The 23,978-nt window shown below is 45.0% G+C and overlaps 1 protein-coding gene across 2 annotated transcripts in view; it reads right to left on the bottom strand.

Moving 5' to 3' along the window:
* Positions 1-23,978, bottom strand: part of SDCCAG8 (SHH signaling and ciliogenesis regulator SDCCAG8) — a 182,725-nt gene that overhangs the window by 41,284 nt on the left and 117,463 nt on the right. The window contains exon 16 of one of the 2 annotated variants that reach the window (XM_045859945.1): positions 19,721-19,852. In XM_045859945.1, coding sequence (XP_045715901.1) covers positions 19,721-19,852 — 132 coding nt within the window. Of the gene's footprint in view, positions 1-19,719; positions 19,853-23,978 lie in introns of those variants that run through there. The other variant, XM_045859955.1, reaches the window with a different exon arrangement.

Here is a 23,978-nt window from a genome sequence, read left to right as displayed (position 1 = left end):
GCCGAATCTGGAGTACGACACTTTGAATTAGGGTCATTTATTCAGTCCCGGAGCCTCCAGTCCCCCGGCGCCCCTGACTGTGATCAGGACAGACAGAAGCAAAGCAATTAACTGGCCGGCAGTTGGCCCACTTCTTTGTGTTTGGCAAAAATAAAAGCTCCAAATTCCCTCGGACATTTTGGCTGTAGCTTTTCAAACTTTTCATCCCTTCACTCTGAAATAGAAAGATTCCCTTCTTTAAAAATGTTCTTTTCTTTAAAAATATGCCCCAGATTTTTCTTAAGAATTTCGGCCCTTTTTTTTTCTTCATAAATAGTGCATGTCACTTGAAAGTGAATATTGATGTTGATTATTGAGACGAAAATGAACAGTGTTATGGAGTTACGCGAGGGTGGACGGTGTTCAGGTCATCGAGCGCCCACCTCCCCCTCTGTTAGGAAGCTGTCTCTGACCCACCCAGACCCCCGGCACCGGGACGGCACACTCGTTGTGTTTATTAAAACCCTGAGCAGATGAGCGGTCCGTGTGCTGTGCGGCTCTCTGTGCAGGACGCAGGGACAAGAGAAGAGCTCTTTGCTCGGGCTGCCGCCCACCCAGCAGGGTAGGCAGGTCTCTGCGGCCAGGAGGCAGCGTGGGTTACAGAAGGAGCGTGGGTTTCAGGAATCTCAGGGATTTAATCCTCTCACCTCTTCTCTCTCCTCCAGGCTTTGCCTTGACCTTCAGTGTCTGCTCTTGTCAGGCCTGCACTGCCCAGGTTTAGCAAGAATCGTGTGGGTTCAGAGAGAGTCCCCCACCCTGGCTATCTGGTCAACCTAGATGCCTGATCAAAGTCCTTTGTTTCCCCTTCCCCAGGGTGGAATATGATCTCTGTGGCCCGCCTCCAGGGAGAATCCCGTGAGGTTGGTTTAGCCAGAATCCCCCCTTACCCCCGACGTTGCTGCTTAGTAATTTTCTATCTACCCATCTGCCCCGACCCTGCTCCTTGGCTATAAAGCCCCGCTTTTCTGTGCTGTACTTGGAATTGAACCCTGTTCTATACCAAGGTACCTCTCCCGCTATTGCGATAGTTCCTGAATAAAACCTGTGTAACGCTTTCATGCCTGCCAGCCTCTGGTTTCTTTCTGATGCCTCTCCAAGGTGTCAAAGAGAATACTCGCCCCTTTGAAGAACAAGATTATTATTAGCAACGGAAATAAATGCGATAACGTATTACGCATTAGCAGGAGCCACATACATATTAGCCACTCAGAACACGCTACTCTCGTCTTACTCATACTTCAAGTACATGTTCTAACACGCCCTAGCCCGAAGGTGCAGTAATGTAGACTGTGGTGTGTTGGGCTGCAGGACAAGGAGAAATGCATTTCGAATGGATGCCTCGCCTCCCACAGCCCCAAGAAAACTGCACGAGCAAGAGGCTTCTCGGCCCGGATGACCTCGTGTGGGCCTGTGAACGGGAAACTCCGGATTTCAGCCCCGTCGCAACTGGTTCCCAGGTGCTCTGCGGGCCTCTGCGTCTCAGACTCATTGTCTCAACGAGAGGACAATACTGATCATCTGTCTCGCATGAGGTATATGAAAAGAAGAATCTATTTCACGTTTTAAAGGTCATTGAATATATAACAGCTAGATAGTTGAAGCAAAATACCATATTCATCAGTGGAATAGAAAAGTTTAGCAGCCTTCATCTGTTCTCATTTTAAATTTACCACAGTATGTAAATTAGAGGATTTAAAAAAGCATCAGGCAAAAATCTGAGCTAGGTGCGAAGAAAAGCACAATCAAAAGCAAATCTCTGACTGCTTGGAGTGTAAGAGATTGCCAAATGGGCTGGTGCTTAGCTTTTACTACTAATCTGAGTGTATGCAAAGCCAATAGAAAGATCCCAATTATTGTTAAATACCCAGAGTAGAAATTTGCTGCTAAACTGCTGTATAGTATCGGTCTCAGGTTGGCTTTTATAAACATCTTACTTCATGTACTGAAATTATCCCAGGAATACCGCACACAAAGCTGAACTTTAAGCACACGGTCCCAGCCATAGATGTGGGCTCAGGAAAACACACCAGATAGAATTTGGATTACAGGCTGAATTACCTGATTTTACAAATATTTTGCTGCAGTGGAGAGAATCTCCTTAGCCAGGATCAGCAGTAATTCGACCAACTGAACATTTTCAAATGCGGTTGATGGCAAAACGAGGTGACCTGATCATTCTTAACAGGATTTTCTTACATCCAGCACGTTCACGCGGCAGCAGAAATGCACAGACGCGGGTTTGGGATTCACACTCTTGGAGCTCCCAGCGGGCCAATATGTTGCATGGAGACATCAGCCTACTATTTAAACACCCTGCCGGGTTTCTGTGGAGCAAACTACCTTAAAAAACCAGATGAACCACACGGCATGAAGTGAAAGGGAGAGCGAATAAAGGGTGTCGCACATTCTCTGATTGAAGAGACAGGCGACCTGGCCTTTCATGCTTCGCTGACCTGCTGCCCCGGCCTGGGGCCTCTGGCCAGCCAAGAAGAGTGTGATTGAGAGTGAGTGATGGCCTAGGTGACCGCAGAGCCAGTCCGAGAAAAAGGGAGACCGATGTCCCCTGTGGTGCCACGCCAAACCCTGCCTCGAGACCGACTTTTTTCACAAGACTGAGTGTGAACCCCAGACTCAATCCCTAGAGTGTCAGGATGCTGTGGATTGCTTCCTCAGGCAACATCGTGATACTTAACCCACTCTGAAAAATGGAGATAGTAAAATAAATGTCTTTTCTACTTCACGACGCCTCATCATCCAACGGGTCCCTCTGTGGAGTGCCCGCTTGGTTCCAGGCACCGTTCTGGGCAGTAGGAAATGGGGGAGGAGCAAGACAGACGAGGAAAACACACGCGGTCCACACAGAGAACAAGAGGCCAGGAGTCTTCACTGCCGCGAGGGTCTGGTGAAGGACCAGACCCAGAACCTTGCCTGGCAGAGCGTAGGCACTCAGCAATGATTCGGAAGAGAAGTGAATACACATCAAATTTTGCAAACATTTCCTGGAGATTCCCAGCCGGTGGACTTCCGTTGAAGAGCCTCGTTGCAGAGAAAGGGGAGAACTGGGCTGTGAGGTGGACGAACCAAACCGAGAAGAAGGGGGTGAGGAGCGGGAGGGACATGGGCTAAAGGCAGGTCACTGTGGGGCAAGGGCATGGGGCGGGGCCAGAGAGATCAAAGGGCTTCGTCAGGGTCGGCTGACGACGCGGGGTGGAACCTGGGCTGAGCCTGTACATTTTTTCTTTACTTAAAAATGTTCCTGTTTACATTTCCCTTTACAAAAGGAACACGTGACACATGCTTGGTGCAGCACACTTAGAGATCACTGGAAAATGTGAAGGAAGAGGACAATCCCTAATAACCCCCTGCCCAGAGACAGCTCACGCATTGTAATATCCTCGTGTGTGTCCTGGTGCGTGTGTGTGCGTGCATGCTCATAGGCACACACACGGGTGTGTGTAACAGGATGGAAACAACTATTCACGTGGTGACTGAAAGCAACACTTTGATAATCCGAGAAGATCCCAAAGAGGCATGCGGAAACGCTGTGGTCATTCCACGGACCTCTATGGGAGTTTTTCAGACTTTGGGTTATGAATCACTTGTAGGCCGTAAAGTAGAAAATACAGATTCTACAACCCGTAGTAAAGCTAAAGTACAGTTTTACTAAACTTGCTGTGTGTGTGTGTGTGAGTGAGCGTGCAAGGTTGCGATATTACATTTACTTTTTACTTGAGATCCAGGCTAGTTCGAATGTATGTGCATCTGAGGCAAGAGCTGGGGCAGAGCTGGGTCGCTCAGCACATGAGGGGTAAGGCGCCCGTGGTCCCCAGAGCATGGGACAGCAAAGAATTCGAAAGCGATGAGAAGCAGGAGACAGGATAAAAGTTCCGGAGTGGAAACATGGCCTAAATGGAAAATTGAAGGAGGGTCCTAAGGATCAGCGGAGACCGTTACACCGTTCCTTTCCCTGATGACGTCCTCAGGAAAGTCCAGGAGGACGCAGTGCGTCATGGAATCGTGTGGAGAACTCGAGGAGACGCTGAGTTCCACACGCAAGCTGGCCCCGGGAAAAACCGGAGTCCACCTGTGTGGGGTACAGAGCTAGAAGGTGGAGAAGGTGGGATATTTTGGGTCTATATCTCTATCCCTATGCCTATCTTTTTTTTTTTGTGAAAACATGGAATCATGGAATATATACTACTTTTATCCTGTTACCCCTTGGAGATACGGAGATAGATTTCAAACCATTGTCCTGACAATAAACACTTCCGACAAGTGACTGAACTGGAATTTTAGCACCGCTGTAGGGTTAGACTTTTGACTGTATAATGCTTTGATTTATTTTCAATGTCCTTCTGTTTAGGGCACTGTTTAGTTAGGTTTCTGTGCTGTAAGGGGGACTGTCACCGGCACAAGGACAATGCCGGGCGTAAGGTGAGAGGCGGCAGGGAGGGGGCCCAGTTGCGAAGGGAATGGAAGGGAAGGGAAGTCTATTCACAGGCATGTGTAGGAGTTGGTAAGTCAGGTACAATTTCTCTTCTGATACAGTCCTTGATACCCATTTCTTAGGATTTAAAATAGTTAGAGTAAAAGCTATAAATCTAGTTTAAACAGTCATAGAAATAAGGAGTATGTGAATTTGAAAATAAAAAAAGCAGCCTCGCTTTGGGGAAATGGAAACTAAACAAAGACATGACCAGCACACACCATTTAAGAATCACTGGCTTGTTTGGGGCTGCTTCAGGCGCATTCCCAGAGACAGAGAAAGGAGTCCCCGGGATTTAGATCAAAGATGAAATCTTTAGTAAGAGGAAAACAACGACTTGATGTTCCCTTTTCCTTATGTCTCACACCCCTTCAGTCACTCGCCAACCCGACCTCCTAGCTAGTTCCCCGGTCCACCGCTCCTCCTCCTCTCGGTGTCCAGCTCTCATCACTTCCCACCTCGTCTCCTGGCCAGTCTGGCTCCCTTAAAACCCATCATCCTTCGTGCTGCCACCAGAGTGAGCCATTTGAAACGCAAACCTGCTCTGACGCCCTGTGTGGAATCCGTTATGGGTCCGCATCCCCAGAGGGTGAAGAGCCCTGGCCGGCGTGGCTCTCCAATGCAGCCCTGCTCCGCCTTCCACTCCCCCAGCACTGACCTGTTCGCATTTCCCGCACCGCATGCACTCCCTTCTCTCTCTAGAGCTTTCCTCCGCTTCTCTCCGGCTGGCGTGCAGCCTCGCACAGCCTCGAAAGTCAAGTTCTGGCACCCTTTTCTGCTAAAAGTGCCCCGGCATCTCCCAGGCTGGGTCTGTGTCTCTCTTCGGTGACCCTCTGCTGCTACCTATGGGTTCTGTAAAGTCGGTGCCCCAGGGGTCTGCTGGGGCTGGTGCGAGGGCTTCATGCCTCCTTCTCCCACCACCGACAAAGAACCAGTGGAGACCGGTGATTGTTTACTTTCTCTAGCCCTGTGGCCCGCAGTTCCGATCATGCGGTGGGGACTCAGTGGCTTCTGCTTGCTGGTTTTTTGTTTTGAATGGGCCAAACTGTCCATTCAAAACAAAAGGGTGGAACTCAAAAGGGTGGAAAAATAGCCAATAAAGCCAGGTGATTCAAATCCCAATAACTTGGGTAGGAAGAACGGAGCCTTCGTATGGGATCAGCATACAGTAACCCAAACCATGGGCTGGCAGCTTTTCAATGAAAGCAGTGTCATTTCCAGAGAAGTATTCACAGATTCAACATCGTTTTATCTTGCGGGAACTTTGGGGATGGAAATCATGTGGCTCATGTCGAAGACTTGCCAGAGTAGTGAGGGAGAAGGACCCGGGATGCCGTGGCCGTAGTGCCGTAAGTGCTAGGAAAGAGGAACCCTGACTACAGAGACAGGAGGGGGACGAGCTGGAATGGGGGGCTCTAGAGGAAGCTCCAACCTTCTGTCAGTTCCCTCATCCAGAATCCCCCAAATCCTACCCTGAAAGTACCGTATTTTGCCCTGTATAATTCTCACTTCCTTGCCCAAATTTTTGAGGGAAAAACAACATGAGCATTATACATGGGTAGTGCTAATTCTGTATCTAAAACGTTCATATAGAACGTTTTTCCCTCCCTAAAACGTTCATATAGAACGTTTTCATTCTTTTATTTATGCTCATGCATTAAAAGTGTAACTCGAGAAAGCAGTGACAATATCCATATGCAAAAGAATACCTCAGAATATGATAATCAGGTTTGTTTCTAAATATAAATAAATGAATACTTGAATTAAAAAATTAAAACGAAAGATTTTTTGTTCCTGAACGTCTGGGCCAAAAACATGGGTGCGCATTAAACTCAGGAGTGCTTTATACGCAGCAAAATACGGTAGTTCTCATGGGAGCTATCCGGTGGCAGAGCCCAGCCCACTTCCCTGGGGGGCATTACTCCCCATACTGAAGTGGGGGAGGTTTAGAACCCGGTGAGGGCAGTGCGGACTCAGGGAAAAGGGCCAAGGAGGCTCCTGGTCTTCCTCATCGGCAGCCCCTTAGGGCCCTTGGCTCTGGGAGAAAAGCCAAAAGCCGCCCAGGGTTCTATGGTCCGGCCAGATAACCCTGCAGGTGAACACAGCGGCATGATTCAAAATAAGAAATGGGCAATGCCGTGCTAACAGTGGGTTTCAAGGGCCACGTGGGAAAACTGGAGCACTTCCAGACCCGGGTCACGCGGAGGATTATTTTACAGTGGGAGAGACACGGAGGTGTATTCTGAACCAGAAATGGTGATCTCTTTCCAAGGGCCGCCTCGCCTGGGTGTGTACAGGAAGTGTTTCTCAGCTTCAATTTTATATTATCTCCTTTATCTACGGCACGAAAATTACTAGCATTATTTAAAATGTCAAATATAGCTGATTAAAAAAAGCCCTTAGAAAATTTGCAACTTAATAATCTTTCTTTAATATTATCAGGCCACTGGGGAAAGCAAACGCTTGGAAACCCCATAACTCATTCCCAATATAGAACTAATTCCAAATGACTGCCATAAAATCTGTAAAGTCAAAGTCATTTATGTAACTGCTAACAACCTTAACATGCACCTCCATTAAACATGACCTGTGAACCTTGCAAAATAAGGACTAATAACACAATGCGTAGTTAATGGCCTCCATAGAATGAGTAGCCATTCCAGTTTTAATGAGATCAAAGCATATTTAATGGTTGTGATGAACACTTATGGAGGGCTCACCGGATGCAAATCATTATACAATAAGACTTTAGGTGAATAATGACTTAATTTCTATTACACATGTATTGAGTGGCTTTTCCAAACATAGAGGATATAGAGGAAATATCATAAAATATTTTTTAAGAGTTGTACATACACCTCAACCTCTATTTTGGTCTCATCATTTGTTCCTTTTTGTAGAGTTGAGAGACTGAAAAAGATGAGCTGGAAGACAAGAAAGGTCCCACACTCATTTATTAAGTGCCGGCAGGCTGGAGAAACAGAGATGGCTAGGATGCGATTCCGGTTGTCAAGGGGCCGGAGTCTGAGGAGTCAGACGTTCAGAGAGTGGTTGTGATACCCCCCCGGGAGCTGGATCGAAGAGTTGCTCGAACCAAGTGTGGGGCAGAGAGTGGCGTGAAGGGACGCTTCGCTGCAGAGATGACAGCTGACCCGGCTCTTGAGACAAGAGGTCTCCGGGCAGAGAAAGGAAAGGCGTTCCAGGCTGCCGGACGCACAGGCAAGAGGGCCTGGACCGAATTTTCAAAGACAAGGGTCAAGCCATGGGCACCTGTTTAATCCCTCGGCCTAACGCAGGTCTGCTACTGATATACTCAGTGGATATCTGAACAGCATGTGTATAAGCAGTGAATGAACAAACTAACAAATTCATGAACACCCACCTTCTTTCCCTTTGTATTCAGAAATGATTCTAGATCCCTGAGACAAAGGAAGGCCATAATGACCACAAAAGTTCCCTTTGGGGAGCCCATGAATGAGGAAAAAATAGATGTTTATGCTCTCTGCTCATTATAGCCAGGTGGGTGGTGACAGAGGTGACCCGGTCCCCCAGGGCCTTTTCCTCCCTAAATCCACCCCTCGACACAGTCTCTGCGGCCCAGATTAATTGTGCCCCCAGTGCCACCTGTGGACGACAGGCTCGAGTTGTTGGCGGTGCGGGTGCGGGCAACAGCGCCGGCCACGAGCCCCATTCCCAAATAGGAGTCAGGAAGCGTGGACTTGGAGTCCTGCCGCACACCACACGGAAGTAAAGCAAAATAAAAGTCAGGGCCGAAGGGAGGGGAGCTGATCGCAGAGCCAGGGAGAACCCATACAGGTCCCCTGAGAAGCGCCACGGTGGGTCATTCCCACGCTCAGTGTGGTGACGTCTTCTCCAAATACGGCCCCTGCAGGGCGGTCTGTAGCCTTTGCACCGCATCCTCATACCCTTGTCTGCAAAGTTTGACATTTTTACCCCTGTTTTTTATTTATATCATTACTTCAACTGAAGGCAACTGGAGCTTTAAAACTGATGAATGATTTCTAAGACTTATCCAGGCTTTGACTACACGAACGTGAACTTGGACTCTCCAAAGAGTGGACAGTTTTACAACGTGGGCCCTCTTCTCCAAGGCTGCTTTGTAGGACCCACTGGCCATGGAATACCCGTGGACGGCTGCTGCCCGCCCCTCTGGGCCACAGCACCGCGGCCGCGGAGAGGAGAGGCAGTACCGGAGCGCGTGTTTTGGGGAAAGCAGCTGTGCGCTATAATTGTCGTCTTGATAAACACTATGACCTACTTAAGAAAGGAAAATGCAACGGATGCTCGGACCAAAAAAATAAAATAAATAAAGGAGAAGTGGAAGGATCATCTTCACCCAGTTTAGAGAGAAGACAGTTGTTCGTTACTTGTTGATTTGTTCACTCCTTATTTAGGAAGGAGACGATGCCCCTAGGGCCCTTTAAAAACCAGGCATAGGTGTTTAACCCAAGAATTCATCTAAACCCATGTTGAAACCATTTGCATTTTTAGCAGCATTTCTTCCTAAGAAAGCAATCCTTCCAGGACCTTGAGCAAGGAGTACATCCGCTCCCTAAAGGAAGCAGGGCTGAAGCCCCCAGGGTCCCCACCTGAGTAGCGGGTCACCTGAAAGTCTGTACATGGGGGTGACTCTGTAGGCTGACCAGGGGCCGCTGCTCTGACTGCCAAGCGGCTGTGGAGGGTCTACTTGGCATAAGGATGCCCCACTGGCCCAGCGCGGGGAGTCGGCAGCTGGCCTCCCTAACCCAGGGGGAGAGAAAGCAAAAAGAAACAAAGACAGCCCCTTTCTTCTGCCTCCAGGTCCATCTCTCTCTGCTACGAAGGGAAACACTGTGCATGGAGAATGCGACGCGCGCTCTTCTTATAAAACTAGTTAGGATGTTGTCCATCCTCATCTGTCTGACTCTAGGAGCTCCTTACAAAGGACGGCAGAAGCTCTCTGAATAGACAGCCACTTACACTGGTCACCTCATGAACAAGCACGTCCCTGTTACATGTCCTGGACAATGTCCAGGGTACAGTCATTCCTTATGTCCCCTGGCTGCTGCTCCCGGCCGACCGGGCACAGCTGCCGCCACCCGTTCCACCCCCCAAAGTCGGCTGCGTTCCTTCCCGAACATGTTTATGCTGCTCAAGAAGCATGATTAATTTTGAGGGAACTCAGAAGTATGATTGTTTAAAAAGTTTGCTGATTCTATGAAAACAAAGGAAGACAATTCAGAAAAAGTCAAAGAGCTGAGTTTTTCGAAATGGCCGTCAAATTAGATGCGCAGAAATAACTGTTAAGGACTTGGCGGAAGAGTCGTGAACTCAGCGTGGAGGCCACTCCCCAAGTGTCTGTGCTCTCAGCTGGCTTAGAAAAACCCAAACTGGGCGCATCAGACGATGCAGTTTTGGGGTGGTGGGTCCAGGAAAAATGGTGTGCACTGCAAGTCAGGTGATCCGAGTACAGAGGGGACGTCTCGGTCCAACACACGCATCACGTAAGCCTTGTCAGGATTTCCTGACCTGTCAGTTAATCGTCCAGATTCTGGTCTCATGCTTATGGGACAGACAGCTTCTGCTAGACATCTTATCACTGATGGGCACTTAGTGTCCTCCTTCTGGTTATTAGTACTGGGCCGCCTCCCTGTTTCTGGGAACGTACACATGATTGCGTGGGCAGAGTAGAAGACACTAGACCAGAAGTCGGAGAACATCGCCTCCAGTCACCTTATCTTTTGGGGCCTTGGTTTCCTCAGCTGTGTGGGGAGTAAGGACCGAGGGTGAGGGGTAGGCGATAAGAGAAGGACTTGGACTATAAAACCTTTCAGGCCTCTTTTGAGTCTTTAAAATGCCATCCATGCAATTCAGCTCATACAAGATGGGTAGGGTCCCATTAAACATTTATTAATTGTTATTTGTAATATAAAATATAAATATTTGGAAAAATATAAATTCACTGTTAATGTTAAGAATAGGTAAATTTTCTCAAATAAAATAAAAATTATTTAGAAACTTTAATTACAAAGAGATTATATATAAAATGATTAAAATAAGATTTAAGTTACCAATGTAATATTGATTACTGTTATCTTTATAACTTGAAAATAGGAATTTGTATGCTTTCAATAATAAAAACTTTCATGAGAAGATATTCCTATTAATTTACAATTCCAAAGTAGATTAGAAAGCTGTTGGTCTTGGAATAGCATGCAATATAAAATTGTTTAAATAATTTCCAGTATTATTTTTGCAGATGCAAAGCTACCAACAATTACTGATAGGAGAAAAACAGTTCAAAGAAACATATGCCACCTTCTATAAAATCTTTAGTTCTACAACAGCACTAGAATGAAAAATTAAGCGAAAGACTCAATTTAAGTCACAACTGAATTTCTTTAGCGGCAACGAGGCTTGACAAAGTATGTGTTTCTAAATAAAAAGGAAATGATTGAAGAATGCTGCCTAACGTACTGTGCAATTGCTTTCATTTTAGTTGTGAGGATGGTGACCGAGTTCCTCTTTGTGCCACAAAACTCACGCAGCTGAACTCAGATACAAAATTGAGAGGTTTCGATGCAAGTACCTGTCATCTTTTAAAATAACCATTTGCCATGGGCGAGCGGGAAAAGTTAGCAGCGTAACGTTCAGTTTATGCGCTGCCTTGGAACTCGATGTCAGTTTCCAGTTTTATGATTCAGCTATTCCAAGAGTCTGAACATATTTCATTAAAAATTAATGTGTGAGCCACACAAATGGCAAATATTGAAAAATAAGAATGTAAATAAAAAATAATAAAAATAGTAACTCTACTAATGCCGAGGCGGAAGGAAGACAGGAGGGGGAGGAGCGCCTGCGGGAAGGAGAGAGATTTCAGACATCCGGTTTCTATTCTGGACCGTTCGTAGACACAGACAGACACAGCGAGTGGAAGCCAAATGTATTCCTGCGCTCCGGCGGGATTTGCTTTCTATCTCGTCATGATTTGTACTATATTCTCCCTAATAATATCTCCTGATGGACAATACCAGTCTCATTAGGAGCTTCACCCATGGGTTGTGGGGATTCGGGCGCACTCGTGGGCCCCGGCCGCCTGGAGGTTTGAAGTTTTCCCAGGAACCCTTTGGCACAAAGACACGCAACCAGGGCACCTTCCTTCCCCACCCTCTGCATCCTTCCCACACCCCGCTGAATGAGCAGCGGGCACCTGGTCTACCTCATAAAGGTAACGATGAATACATAAGGCCCATGTCACTCAGGAAACGTGCACCCTCTTTGTTCTTTTCATAAGACTGATTCCATGTCAGACAGCAAGCTAGTGCCTACCTCATTCCATCTGAACCCTCTCGTTTTAAAATGCCACTGGGAGAAAGCCACGTTCCTTATTAAACATGCAGCCATGGACACACGCTTGTCCCTACGTCAAAGTGAAACAATAGAGCTTCCCCTACACCAAAGATAACGAGAGAATTATTTTGAAAATATGAAAGATTTGTTTATGCAGACTACAAAAACATCCCTTTGCATCAAAATAAGTGTCTCTCTTTATTGCACGCTGATTATTTTCTATAGAATTTAAATTGTACATGAAATTATAATTGTGCCTTGTTTAATGTAAATTGATTGTCTCAATTATTAGGAAATGGATTTGAATTTTAATGGACTATTTTGCTGGAGACGTGCCAAGCAAATCAGCAAAAACTCTGGCTACCATTGGAGGTACACAACCAAATACTTATACAAATCAGGGAAGACTGGGCCTCTCGGAATTGACCCGGAAGTGGTCCAGAGCAGTGAGCCTTGCTCTGTGAAGAAACCAGCTGTGAACTTCCAGTGCTGGAAGATTCTGTGAGAGCGAGGCTGTAATTTGGGTTTTCTCTCTCAAAAAAATTAGTAAGATCCACATACTAGTAGAAAGAATACTTTTTCTTCTTTTTTTTTTAGTGTTCTCCCTGCAGATTAGGTTATCTGTGAAAATCAGGGCTTCACCCTGAAGGCAGAACAGTCATAAAACCCAGCAGTGGCGTGTCACACGGGCACGAAGACGCACTGGAAGGTGACGACTGAAAGTCTGAGGGGCGGCCACCCCAGGAAACCGGCTGCAGCACACCCGCAGCATCCCACGGCGTCACTGCTTGACATCTCTCCTTTATACAAACCCGGTGTCTATGAAGTCAGACAAATCTCCGTACTTCCAATCCCGGCGAGCGCAGACCTCAGCCGTTTCGCTATCCAGATGGTTGCAACATTTTTATAGTTAAATTACAGCCAGTGACGCCGGAGGTGCAGACGCACATCTGCCCGAAACTGCCAGCCTTCTAAGATCTTTCTCTCCACCCCTGAGCCTCAAGGAGCACTGTGGATGCAGGTGAAACCGTCACCTCTCGGCACTCCCTGATGAGCTATTTACTACGCAGCCGCATTTATACATAAGCTAAAAGCTATCATATGTTTATGGTGATGGCTATCTAATAGAGATATTTTAGGAATTGAAAATATAAGGTTTTATATTCATTTCAATCTTTAAAGAGCTTCTTTTTTTTTTTCTGGTGGGAACCGGACATACATACAGATGTCACATACAGAGTACAAATTAAGATTTGGGTCAGCGAATAAAAACTTCTACTCATTTTCTGAATGAATTTCCACAATGTTAAAGAATCGGGCTGATTACTTGGCATTTCTTTTTATAGCAAAGTTCAGAAAGGGCAGTAAATCAGGACCAACTACAGTGCTGATTGATTGATTCCTTCGTAAGGGCCGATCTGGCTGGTGCAAAGCACATGGAAGTCCGTGTGAAGATAGTTCAATGCCTACACGTCCTTTGACTTTTTTTAAAGAACAGTTTCCTGGCAGCTCGGTAGCTGATTAAAAATCCATGTTTCATAATGAGTAAGCCTCAGATTCTAGATAATACAGCCTAACTGTATAAATTCTAATGCTAAGGCACACCGTTTTACTGTAAAAGAGTATAAAATCTGGCCGCAAGCGGGTAGCCAGAAATAAAGTCCCAAAGCAAAGCAACAGAACCATGAAAAGAGAGAGGAAAAGTATGTAAAAAGTGAGTGGGGCGCCAAAGAGGGGGAAGATGAAGAAGCAGCAGATAAGTAGCACTGGCTGGTTAGACAACAATTTCGCATAGCAGCATTCTTGGCATCTTAATACCCATCCACACCCCACCCCGCCCCCATCCCCACATTTGCAGAAGACGAGCTGAGCTTCACTTAGCAGCCAGAGTCAGCAATGCATCAGCTAGATGGATGTCTACTTTCTCCTAATGACACATTTTCCTGGCGTATAAACATTAAAATTTGCAGTTAGTGGGAAAAAGTGACTCAAAAGCCACTTTAATGCTGCTTTGCTATATTTATACAAAGTGCCTTTGAAATACTTGCTCTTTGAACTGCTGTTTATTTTCCAAGGACGATAAGGAGAAAATGGTTCTACCCTTACACCCTTCATGGGTAATAGTTATTTGTAAAATTAATTAATTTCTGGAAAACAAAAGCCCAGAAAATAACACTCTGTGTCATGAGAATATTATCAGAAAACCAAGCATCCTCTTCAATCTGTTAAACGTCCACCACCAGCAGTCTGCATGTTATACATGGTAAGAACAATTCATGAAATTGCTTTTCTTCCATAAATATCAACATTCAATGAAACAAAGGAAAACACTTTCCAAAGACTAAAAGGTATTGTTCTCCTAACGTGATCACCCCAGGAGTTATTTTGCCCAAAAGTACCAAAGAAATGTCAACAACAACATGGACTCCCTCAAAAGAGTTCATTCATTACCATGCCCCTAAACAAAGAGCAATTTATAGTTAAAAGCATGAATGGCGGCATTCGAAAGCTACGGTGGCCTCAGTACAACACTGATAGTGCAACAATAACAACACGTCCTTCCCCAAGTCGTGGGAAGTCAAGCTGTCGAAGCTCATGGGGCATCACCTACAGGAGCTCAGCGAGGACTGGAGGCAGCCAGGGAAACAGCGTGTTCCCATTCTCAGTATTCTACCCAGAGTCCTCTTGGCTGCTCCCAAGTCTGGGCAACTATGAACGCGGTCGTTAGAGACATCCACGTGCAGGTTTTGGGAGGGGGACGAAAGTGTTTAACTCTTTTGGGTACATGTCACCGAGCTCGACTGCTGGGTCAGATGTTTAGTTTTGTAAGAAATCGCCAAACTGCCTTCCGAAGTGACCATACCATTCGGCACCCTCGCCAGCAACGAATGAGATCATGCTTCCGGGGCTGCATCTAAAAAGTCATCGCCAGACCGAGGTCACCTGGGTTCCCTTCTACAAGTTTCGTTGTTTGGTGTATTGAGTCTTCTTATGCATGGACATGGAATATCTCTCCGTTTCTTTGGTTCTTCATTGATTTCTTTCATCAGAATTTTAGTGTTTTCCTCACACGGATCTTACAGATATTTTGTTAGATTTATACCTAGGTATTTCATTTCTGGGGAATGCCAGTGTAAATGGTATTGTGTTTTTAAGTTTAAATTCCACTTGTTCACTGCTGCTATATATGAAAGTGATTGATTTTTCTATATTCACCTAATATGCTGCAACCCTTTTATAATTGCTAGTTCCACGAGTTTTTTTTTTGTTGATTTTTTCACACTTTCTACCCAGGTGACCATGTCATCTGCGACCAAAGACAGTTTGCTGCCTTCCTTTTCAAGCTGCGTATCTTTCCTGATCGCGTTAGCTATAACTTCCCGCGTGATGTTGAAAATGAGTCATGAGACCCACATCTCTGCCTTGAACCTGACCTTGGTGGGGAAGCTTCGAGTTTCTCACCATTGTTAGTTGTGGGGTTTTGTGTAGACATTCTTTATCATGTTGGTGAGGTGTCCCTCTCTTTTGATTGTAAGTTACTGAGAGGGTTTTTTTAAAAAATCATAAATGAGCTTTGGATTTTTCTCAAAATTTTTCTGCAGTTATTGATATGATCATGTAATTTTTCATTTTTAGCCAATTTTTCATAGTTAGATAACATTAACTTATTTTCAAATGTTGTACCAGCCAGGGTAAATCCTCCTTGGTTAGGACGTACAATTCTTTTTCAACATTGTTGGATTCTATTGCCAATATTTTCTCTTATTTTTTTTTAATGATGAAATGAAGTTGAAGCTCTCAAGCTTCTATTTTCAAGTACTTTTCTGAAAAGATTGCAGAGTCTTAATTCCCCCAAATATGAAATGCCAAATTACATAAAAATCAATGCTCTATTTCCTATTTCTACATTTTTTTTGAGGAATAAATTTCCTAATAGAAAAATAGAACTGACAAATTTACCAAAGATCACTCTGAGGTTCGTTTATAGTAGACACCAATTTTAAACTCATTATTGGTTTGTTACTGCTCAATCGGCAGCTTCGTGTCTTCAGTCTGTGGTTTCCATGCATATGATTTAGGTAACAAATTCATGTAAGAAAGAAGGAAACTACGTAAGACTGTGTAACTGACAAGCCACCAGGATTGCTAGGGTTGGGGATGTGGTGCGACTTGACCTTGTGGGACTGCATGAACCCTCTCTAGGGCTTGTTACCTCTGTGCGCGCTGCAGCTCTCAATGGGTCTGCATTCTAGGGAAACACATGAACCGATACTCAGTCTGAAATATAACTAGAAAGAAACGCCATTGCTACTTTACCATGAATGACCTGGGGTGCCCCTGAGGACACCAGGAGGTCCACACCAGCAGCTGGAAAATGGCATTTGCCTGACTTTGCACCTTTAATGTTCTCGACCATCAGAATCTCATACTTTCCCATCTACTCCGACTTAACACGAAAAGTTTCCTGTTCCCAAATGCCGCTCCTGAAACGTCCTCCCACCACCAGACGGTGGGCCGGGCCTGTATCTCCTGCTTTCCCTTTTCCCTTAAAGTCAAATCTCATGAAAAAGAGGTTTAAATCTGCTTTCGGTTCTTCAATTCACACTCACTTTTCAGTCCACTTTAATATGGTTGCTGCTGTTAATCTTCTACCAAAAATGTCTTTCTTAGCATGACCAGTTGTGTCTACTCGTTAAGCCCGATGGCTGCTTTTCTGACTTGTCAACTCTCTTGGCAGCGCGTGGTTGGTCGGTCACTTCCTCTTTCCAGAAGCATTTCCATCCCTTAGCCAACGTGGTGGCAGTGATAACACTCACTTCCAGTCTGCACTCACTCCTCGGGTTCCTTGTCCCCAATCTCTTTTGCCGACCTCTGCCTTACCTTTAAAAATAGTGGTGTTCTTGGGGATTCAGGAAGCCCTTCTTCTTGATTTTCTCTCTAGGTAACCTCATTTACTCCCAAGGTTTCAAGTAGCCTCCATAGACTAAGGGGGACTTCTGTCTTTAGTGCAGACGTTTCTCCCAAGTTCAGGGCCTTACACACACCTGCTCTTTCAATGTATCCATTCAAACACGACCAAAACCTAGCCCTTGGTCTCATCCCAACCCCAGACCATCTCAGCCAGAAACTCACTTCTTCTGAGTGTTTTCTAGTCCTCAGAAAGTGGGGCCACTGCTCATGTCAGAAGTCTGGGTGTCATCCTTGATATGCCCCCTCTCTCTACCCAATACGGCCAATCAGTCAGCAACTCCTGTTGATTGAACTTCCTGAATATTGCGCCAGTCTGTTCACTTTTCCCTGCATCATGATATGGTCCCCCCAAGTCAGAGCCGTTGCCACCACTTGGCTAAACGCCCCACTAGCCCCCTACCTGGCCTGTGTGAACGCCGTGGCCCCCAATTCAATCGGTTGTCTACCCTGAAGCTGCAGTGCTATTTTTAAGTGCAAATTTGATCACATCATCCCCCTTTATTTTCTGAAAGACGTTTTAATTTCTTCCCTTTTGTAATAGGCTAGCAGTAAAAGGTGTGTAATAAAAACTTCGAGGCCCCGCCTTTAGGTCTGGCCCTGGCCGGCCTCTCCAGCCTCATCCCGTGCCACTCTCTCCCTTATTCTTGGTGACAAACAAGTTTCTTCCCTTCTCTGGAAGGACTACCTCAGGACCTTCACTTTCATAGTTTCCTTAGGACAGGAGCTGGCAAACTTTTTAGGTGGTAAATATTTCAGGCTCGGGGGCCAGCAGGTCGCAGCCCAAGACCCAACCACTCAGCTCCGACCTTGGGGGGTGGAAGCCGCCGCAGACCCGGAAGCGAATGCGCACGGCCACGTTCCTGCACGAGGTGGCTGCGGGCTCGGGCACGGGCTGCCAGCTCCTGCTATCAAAGGCTGACAGTCCCCACCCAGTCGCTGGCAGATTCGTTTCAAGTGCTATTTTCTCACTGAAACTTTTCCCAGCCAGGATCAATCCCCTTAGAAAATGTGCTTGCACCACAAAGTGGATGTCTCTTTCCTAGCAATGACCGTTACTACAATCAATTAGTTATTTATAAACTTCTTTTGTTGACATCCTTCCTCCCTATAGAGTTGGAAGGTCTTCCAGCTTCCCTGTTAGACTGGGAACTGCATTTACTTGGCTATTTTATTGCCAGCATGTGGTGAAGAGCATGGCACATACACGGTAGCAATCAATACATGTTTGGTGAATGAATGAATGATTACTTTGCTCTCAGTTTTGTTTCAAGGTAAGACAATACGTGTGAGTGTGTTTTATGAACTCGGAAGCGATATGCAAATGTAAGAAAAGCGGAATTGGAAAGATGCCTTCCTTGCCTGGCACGGGGCTAACACAGCCCAAGAGCAAATCAACCCTCTTGCTTGTTTTGCTGGCCCTCTAGCTAAGAATGGTTTTTGCTCTTTAAAAGGCTGTGAAAAACAAAGATAAAATCGAAACAAAGATAACTTCGTGACCCAGACGACGCGTAGCCGCCAAGGCCTAAAATAGTTTACTCTCTGGCCTTTTCCAGAAAGTTGGCTGACCCCTGGCCTGCCTGGGCTCAAGCAAACATTTTAATGAGCCAATAAATGACTGATTATTACTCCGCAAATATACCCTTAGTTTAGTGCTTTGGTGCCTGAGGAGCTCCCGCCGTTTTCTGACTTCCTTTCTTTGATGCCGCAGAGCGAGTGGTCAAAGTGGTAAGTGGCCCCCCCACCCCGCCCCCCGACCCTGAGGACTCTACGTTTGCTTTAAATTAAAACACAAAACAATAAAAGGATCCTATAAACATTTTCATTTCCCCTCCACTAGAGCAACACTTTGTTTTGAAACAGAGAAGGCGTGGGGCGTGTGGGGAGGGGGGCTGTGATGGGAGCTGGAGGCCTAGGGACCCCCTTCCCTCCCTGGGGGGTGACTCCGATGGGTAGGTCTGCAGGTGCAGAGTGCGGAGGTCAGAGTGCGGAGGTCAGATCTATGGAGACCTCTTAACTGTGTGGCGTCACATACTGATCCCCTCAGCCCCCGGGAATCCATCATTACACAGAAATTATAAACGACACATTTACAGGAAATAATAAGGGGCTGTGTTCATCACCAAAAATACTGCACAGAAAAGAAGAGGAATTTGGAGTCAAAAGATCAAGATTTACGTTTGAACTTGACCCACTTCATGTCACCTTGAGCAAATTCATTAGTCTCTCAGCCTGGGTTTCTTCCTCTAGGAGAAGAGAGTAAAGATCGTTGATGCTGTCTGGTGATGGCTACTATGAACTATCTCCTTTACACATATTATAGTTGATCTTTGCATGAAAATGCAAAGTAGGTACTATCAGCCCCAATACATAGATGACGAAACTGATGCTCAGAGAGGCTAAGTAACTTGCTCCAGGTAACACCGCTGGGAAGAACCAGAGTTTAGAGTCTAATCCTGACTCCAGCGATACTATCAGTACAACCTCTGATTAGATCTGTAACCTTCTTGGTCCTACAACATGTTTTATCTTACAAAAAGCATACATATAAAACCTGAGTTCTAGAGAAGTTTTGAATCCCTCCATAGACATTACCAACATACACCTTAATGGTGGGTGGTTTTTCTAGTGTTCTATATTCTGTGTAATTCTATGTCTTCAGAGGCTAGTGAAAGGCGATGTGCTCTGCTCTTGGCATATTACAAGAACAACCTAAGTGGAGTTAGCACATACACATAAAAGTATGAGACTCTGCGCGTGCGTATGAAGTAGCCTCGTCATCACGACGTCTGTTCATTCCACAGCAATTCTCACTCTGTCTGTGACCCACACACGTTCAGTATCCGGCGCATCAGCCGGTCATTAAAGCTTCGTTACCTTTGCTTCATCATCTCATGCAGTCGCCCGTGCTGGACGCACTGCTCCTCCAGTTCGCCATTCCTCCTCTGGAGCCGTTTCAGCTTGTCACGCGCGTACCTCTTTTCTTGACTGAGCTGAGCTATTTCAGATCTAGAGGAGTGAAAATCCAGAAGTAAGCGATGCTAAAGGTTCTTACGACGAGAGCACGTTTTGATTGTATAGGCTTAACATGGTCTGAAACCCCATATTTAAACAGATCTGTAAGTGAAAATACGTTACATAAAATAAAATATTTCAGAAATCGCAGAATTTCTAGCAGAGGGATCTCTACTGCAGGGACGCAAGTGGTAGGCAGATGGAGGAATGACAACTCTAAGTGAGGTGTCCTCTCCAACAGACAGGACAAAAATGATCACGATGAAACCCCTTTTAAAAAAGACTCCCATTCATTTACCGAGTCTTTACTGAGTGCCTATCGTGGGCCAGCCACCACGCTGTAAAAGGAGCAACCCCAGACCTAATTTCTATGATAGTGTATAGTTTCTTTTAATTACCATGGCTAACTTAATGGCACGTGGTTAAAACCCCATAGTTCCACAAGGCACAACACTGAAAGAGGGCTGTCCTCTGCCCCCAGATGCCTCCATCCTGGTGAGCAGTGGCAAGCGCTTTCAGTATTTTTAAGGCAATTTCTTCCGGTATTTATCTTTATATTTCTTTTTTTTAAAGATTTTATTTATTTATTTATTCTTAGAGAAGGAAGGGAGGGAGATAGAGAGAGAGAGAGAAACATCAATGTGTGGTTGCTGGGGGTTATGGCCTGCAACCCAGGCATGTACCCTGGCCGGGAATCGAACCTAAGACACTTTGGTTCGCAGCCCAAGCTCAATCCACTGAGCTATGCCAGCCAGGGCTTATCTTTGTATTTCTTAATTTGCTTCTATCAATACCTCGTGCCCCAACAGTTAAGAAATTCCTATGATTCACTGCTGTAGGTGAAGATGAAAATCTTTTATATGCCTGCATCTCCACCTGGTCCATGATGTAATTATTAGCATTTCAGCTTGTGGTTAAACTGGTATCGGTATTTATGTTATAATGACCACCTAAGTATCAGTCTTAGCTGTCTCAGTGGTGTGCTATGATTACATTTGCACTCGTGTACATTTATTTTCCCCAAACAGGTAGGCTTTAGTGTCGAGTGAGTGAGCGGCAAGCCATCTTTTCCGAGGGGAGATCCCCAAAATCAGTATTTGTGATTCTTTCCGCTGTGGCCATTCCGTTTCTCGAGAGAAGGGGCCTCCAGGTCCCCTCCTGCTGTGCACGCCCTGACCGTCAGCGTCCTGGGAGCTGGGTGGGAATGGAGCGCTGGGGACCTCACCTCTCAGGACTCGGACTTTCTCCTACTCCCCCTATTCTAGCTTCGGTGCCCCTGTTTTAACCAGAGCCTGCTGGCTGAACCTCTTCAGAGAGGAAGCCCCTCATTTTCCGACTGCAGGAGGGATGGTCACCTGGCTGCATGGGGCGTGGGTGAAACCGATTTTGAATTCAGAGCTATGTGTTACTCCTGCCTCCCAAGGCTTTCTGGAATCCTGGGAGCAGACCAGCTTGCTTCAGTAGACGCTCGGCTACGTCAGGTACCATTCCCCCCATCTTCTCTCTGTCTCTACACACTCCATCTGCGGCTGTAGACATCTGCCCGGGTGATGGCCGATGTCCCTCAGGAAGTATGTTCCCTTTGCAGTATCTTGGATGACTCTCTCGAATCTCAGAATTTTGAAGGTCAGATGTCTGTCCAGGAAAAACTGTATCCCTGTCCTTCTTTTAATGAAATATTGTCCCCAGCACCACCATCTTTTCATGATCCACTGCCTCACAAGTTAGAGCTGAGACTTGGAAACTCCTGCATATTACAATGAGTTAACAGCTGGCTTGTTTCTGGAAGTTTAAGTAAGACACTTGATGTACAGTTATCTCCCTCCGAAGAAAGGATTCCTCCGTTAGGGGGGCTGAGCCTGTTTGTTCCTCCTGGTCAAGAAAAGCTCTGGGGCTGCCAGGGGCGTTCATCCCAAGGGCCTCGTTGCCCCCCGAGGAGGAAGCAGCCTCGCACTGTTAGCTCCTCTCAGCCCTCGCTTTGTTCTCACCTGGGTTCAAGGGTCACGTCAAAGGAAGCCTGCCCTGATTAATACCTTGCAGCTCTCAATATGTCAGCACATTTTCTGAAGCTACCTCTAGCTTTTGTGCATACATTAGCCTGTAATTTATTCCTCGGAGTTGCGCTCTGTGCCTCATCCTTCTAACTAGATTATACACGAGGGCGTGAATTATCTCATTTTCAAGCTCAGATCAAACGCTCAATCTGCATTTGCTTTGCCCGATAAGAATGTACCTGTATTTGAAATAGTCTGAATCAATTAATAATGACTTACATTTCTCCTCTCAAAATCTCATACAATAGAAAAGAATTTAGGGGCAGTTTTCTAAGACATTCATTGAGCATTCTTCCAAGATTTGTATCTCCTATCAGAACATGCACTAAGATAAAATTCTGAAAGTACAAAAAAATACCGTTCAACCAAATGAGGAAAAAAATGCAGAAGAATATCTGTTCTTAGGTACTTTCCCAGGACAAAAGTCACTTTTTAAAAGAAAAATCATGAGGGAAACCTAGATTTTATAATATAAAAATATAAGACTTTTTCTAAAATAAATCATAGTGTTCACTGTAGCACTGTTCTGTGGAACAGCATTGCTCTGCAATGCAGTATCCAACTGCATGCATGTACAGCGACCAGAACGCAGGTCACACACACGAAACGGGCTCACATCTTCGGGCCAGCCACCCGCTTTGTGGCACCTCCACTAAGGGAATCATCAAAACTTCAGGTTTATGTACACAATTACTGTTATGTTATTCACAACAGTTGAAAATGGGAAACATCTTAAATGTCTTATGAATACAAATGACTCAAATAAAATTCTATTTCCAAAATATTTCGTGATATAGAAAAATGTTCCCTGGATAATATTAAGTGAAAAAGCAGAATGCAAACCTGTTCCTATAGTATAATCTCACTCACAATATACATGCATGTTACATATGTATTTATATGCACATGGAAAATGATGGAAAGGAAACATGTCAATAGTTAACAGTAGTTAGTTGGATGGTAATGTCAAAGGGAATTTTTCCTTCATTCTTTTTTGCATTTACATCCAAATGCCTTATACTGAGAACACCTTATCACAGGATCACAGAAGTACAGTGTTATTTGTAAGGTACGTAAGTATCAGGTATTTTGTTGCCACAATATTTTTTTCTGCTTTGCATATTTTGGGGCTTTTTTTCTTTGTTTATAACGATAATTTGCCTACCAATTCCAATGTACAATACAAATTTGATACGTGTTCATGGACCTCCTTCTTTTCTCTGCCGAGAGCCCATGACATATTTAATGAACTAGTCGTTTGCAAAGTTGAAAGAATAAACTCACAAGTTTCTGTGTTAGTTTGAGATTACATCTGCGGCATGATTATCCTAGTCATATAAAAGGATAATTGACTCTAATTCATTTCCACAGAAAATTTAGGTGCTTTCTGGCTTTACAGAAACTCGAACTTTTCCCTGCATTTTTATACACCAGTTACATTGTGTAATTGCATTGGCATGAAATATAATAATATTTTACTGCTGTCATTAGGATTGCAGTGATAATCGCTTTTTAAGAGAAAACATGACCCCTTAATTTTTTATTCTACTAGATTCTCATTTGACTTTTGGTAACAATCATCAGAGGCCGGTATCAGTCTCCCCTTGCAGAATATAATTTCTGTAGCATTCCAACCTTACATCTGAACATGCAAGGGGAAAAAAAACTAGTTCAGCCGGGAGTGTGTTCTTTACTTCAATTAAACTCACACAGTTGGATACCTACGGTTGCCAAACCAGTAATATAATTTATACATTATAGTCCACACAGTAAAACTACACTAAAAGTCATTTAACAATATTTATAACACCATAAAATCCAGTGTTAAAATATATGAACTGCAATATGTACCAAAATTATAAAATTTGTTTCTCATCATCAGTGATTAAAACCAGGATCATTGCTCTAGCCTCAATACCCACAACCCTGGTGACAGATTAGAATTCAAATCTTAATGATCAATTTACAATTAACAAGATAGAAGTGAAACAAATTAAACCAACCATTATATATAACGAGACCCAGTGGACTCCCATTGTTCCTCTTAATTACAAAACGCAAATCAC

Source organism: Phyllostomus hastatus, unplaced genomic scaffold (genome assembly GCF_019186645.2).
Source record: "Phyllostomus hastatus isolate PE091 unplaced genomic scaffold, TTU_PhHast_1.1 phas_contig_148, whole genome shotgun sequence".
Taxonomy (NCBI): Eukaryota; Metazoa; Chordata; class Mammalia; order Chiroptera; family Phyllostomidae; genus Phyllostomus; species Phyllostomus hastatus.
The sequence above is the reverse complement of the archived record's forward strand: the minus strand, read 5'-3'. Positions and strand labels throughout refer to the sequence as shown.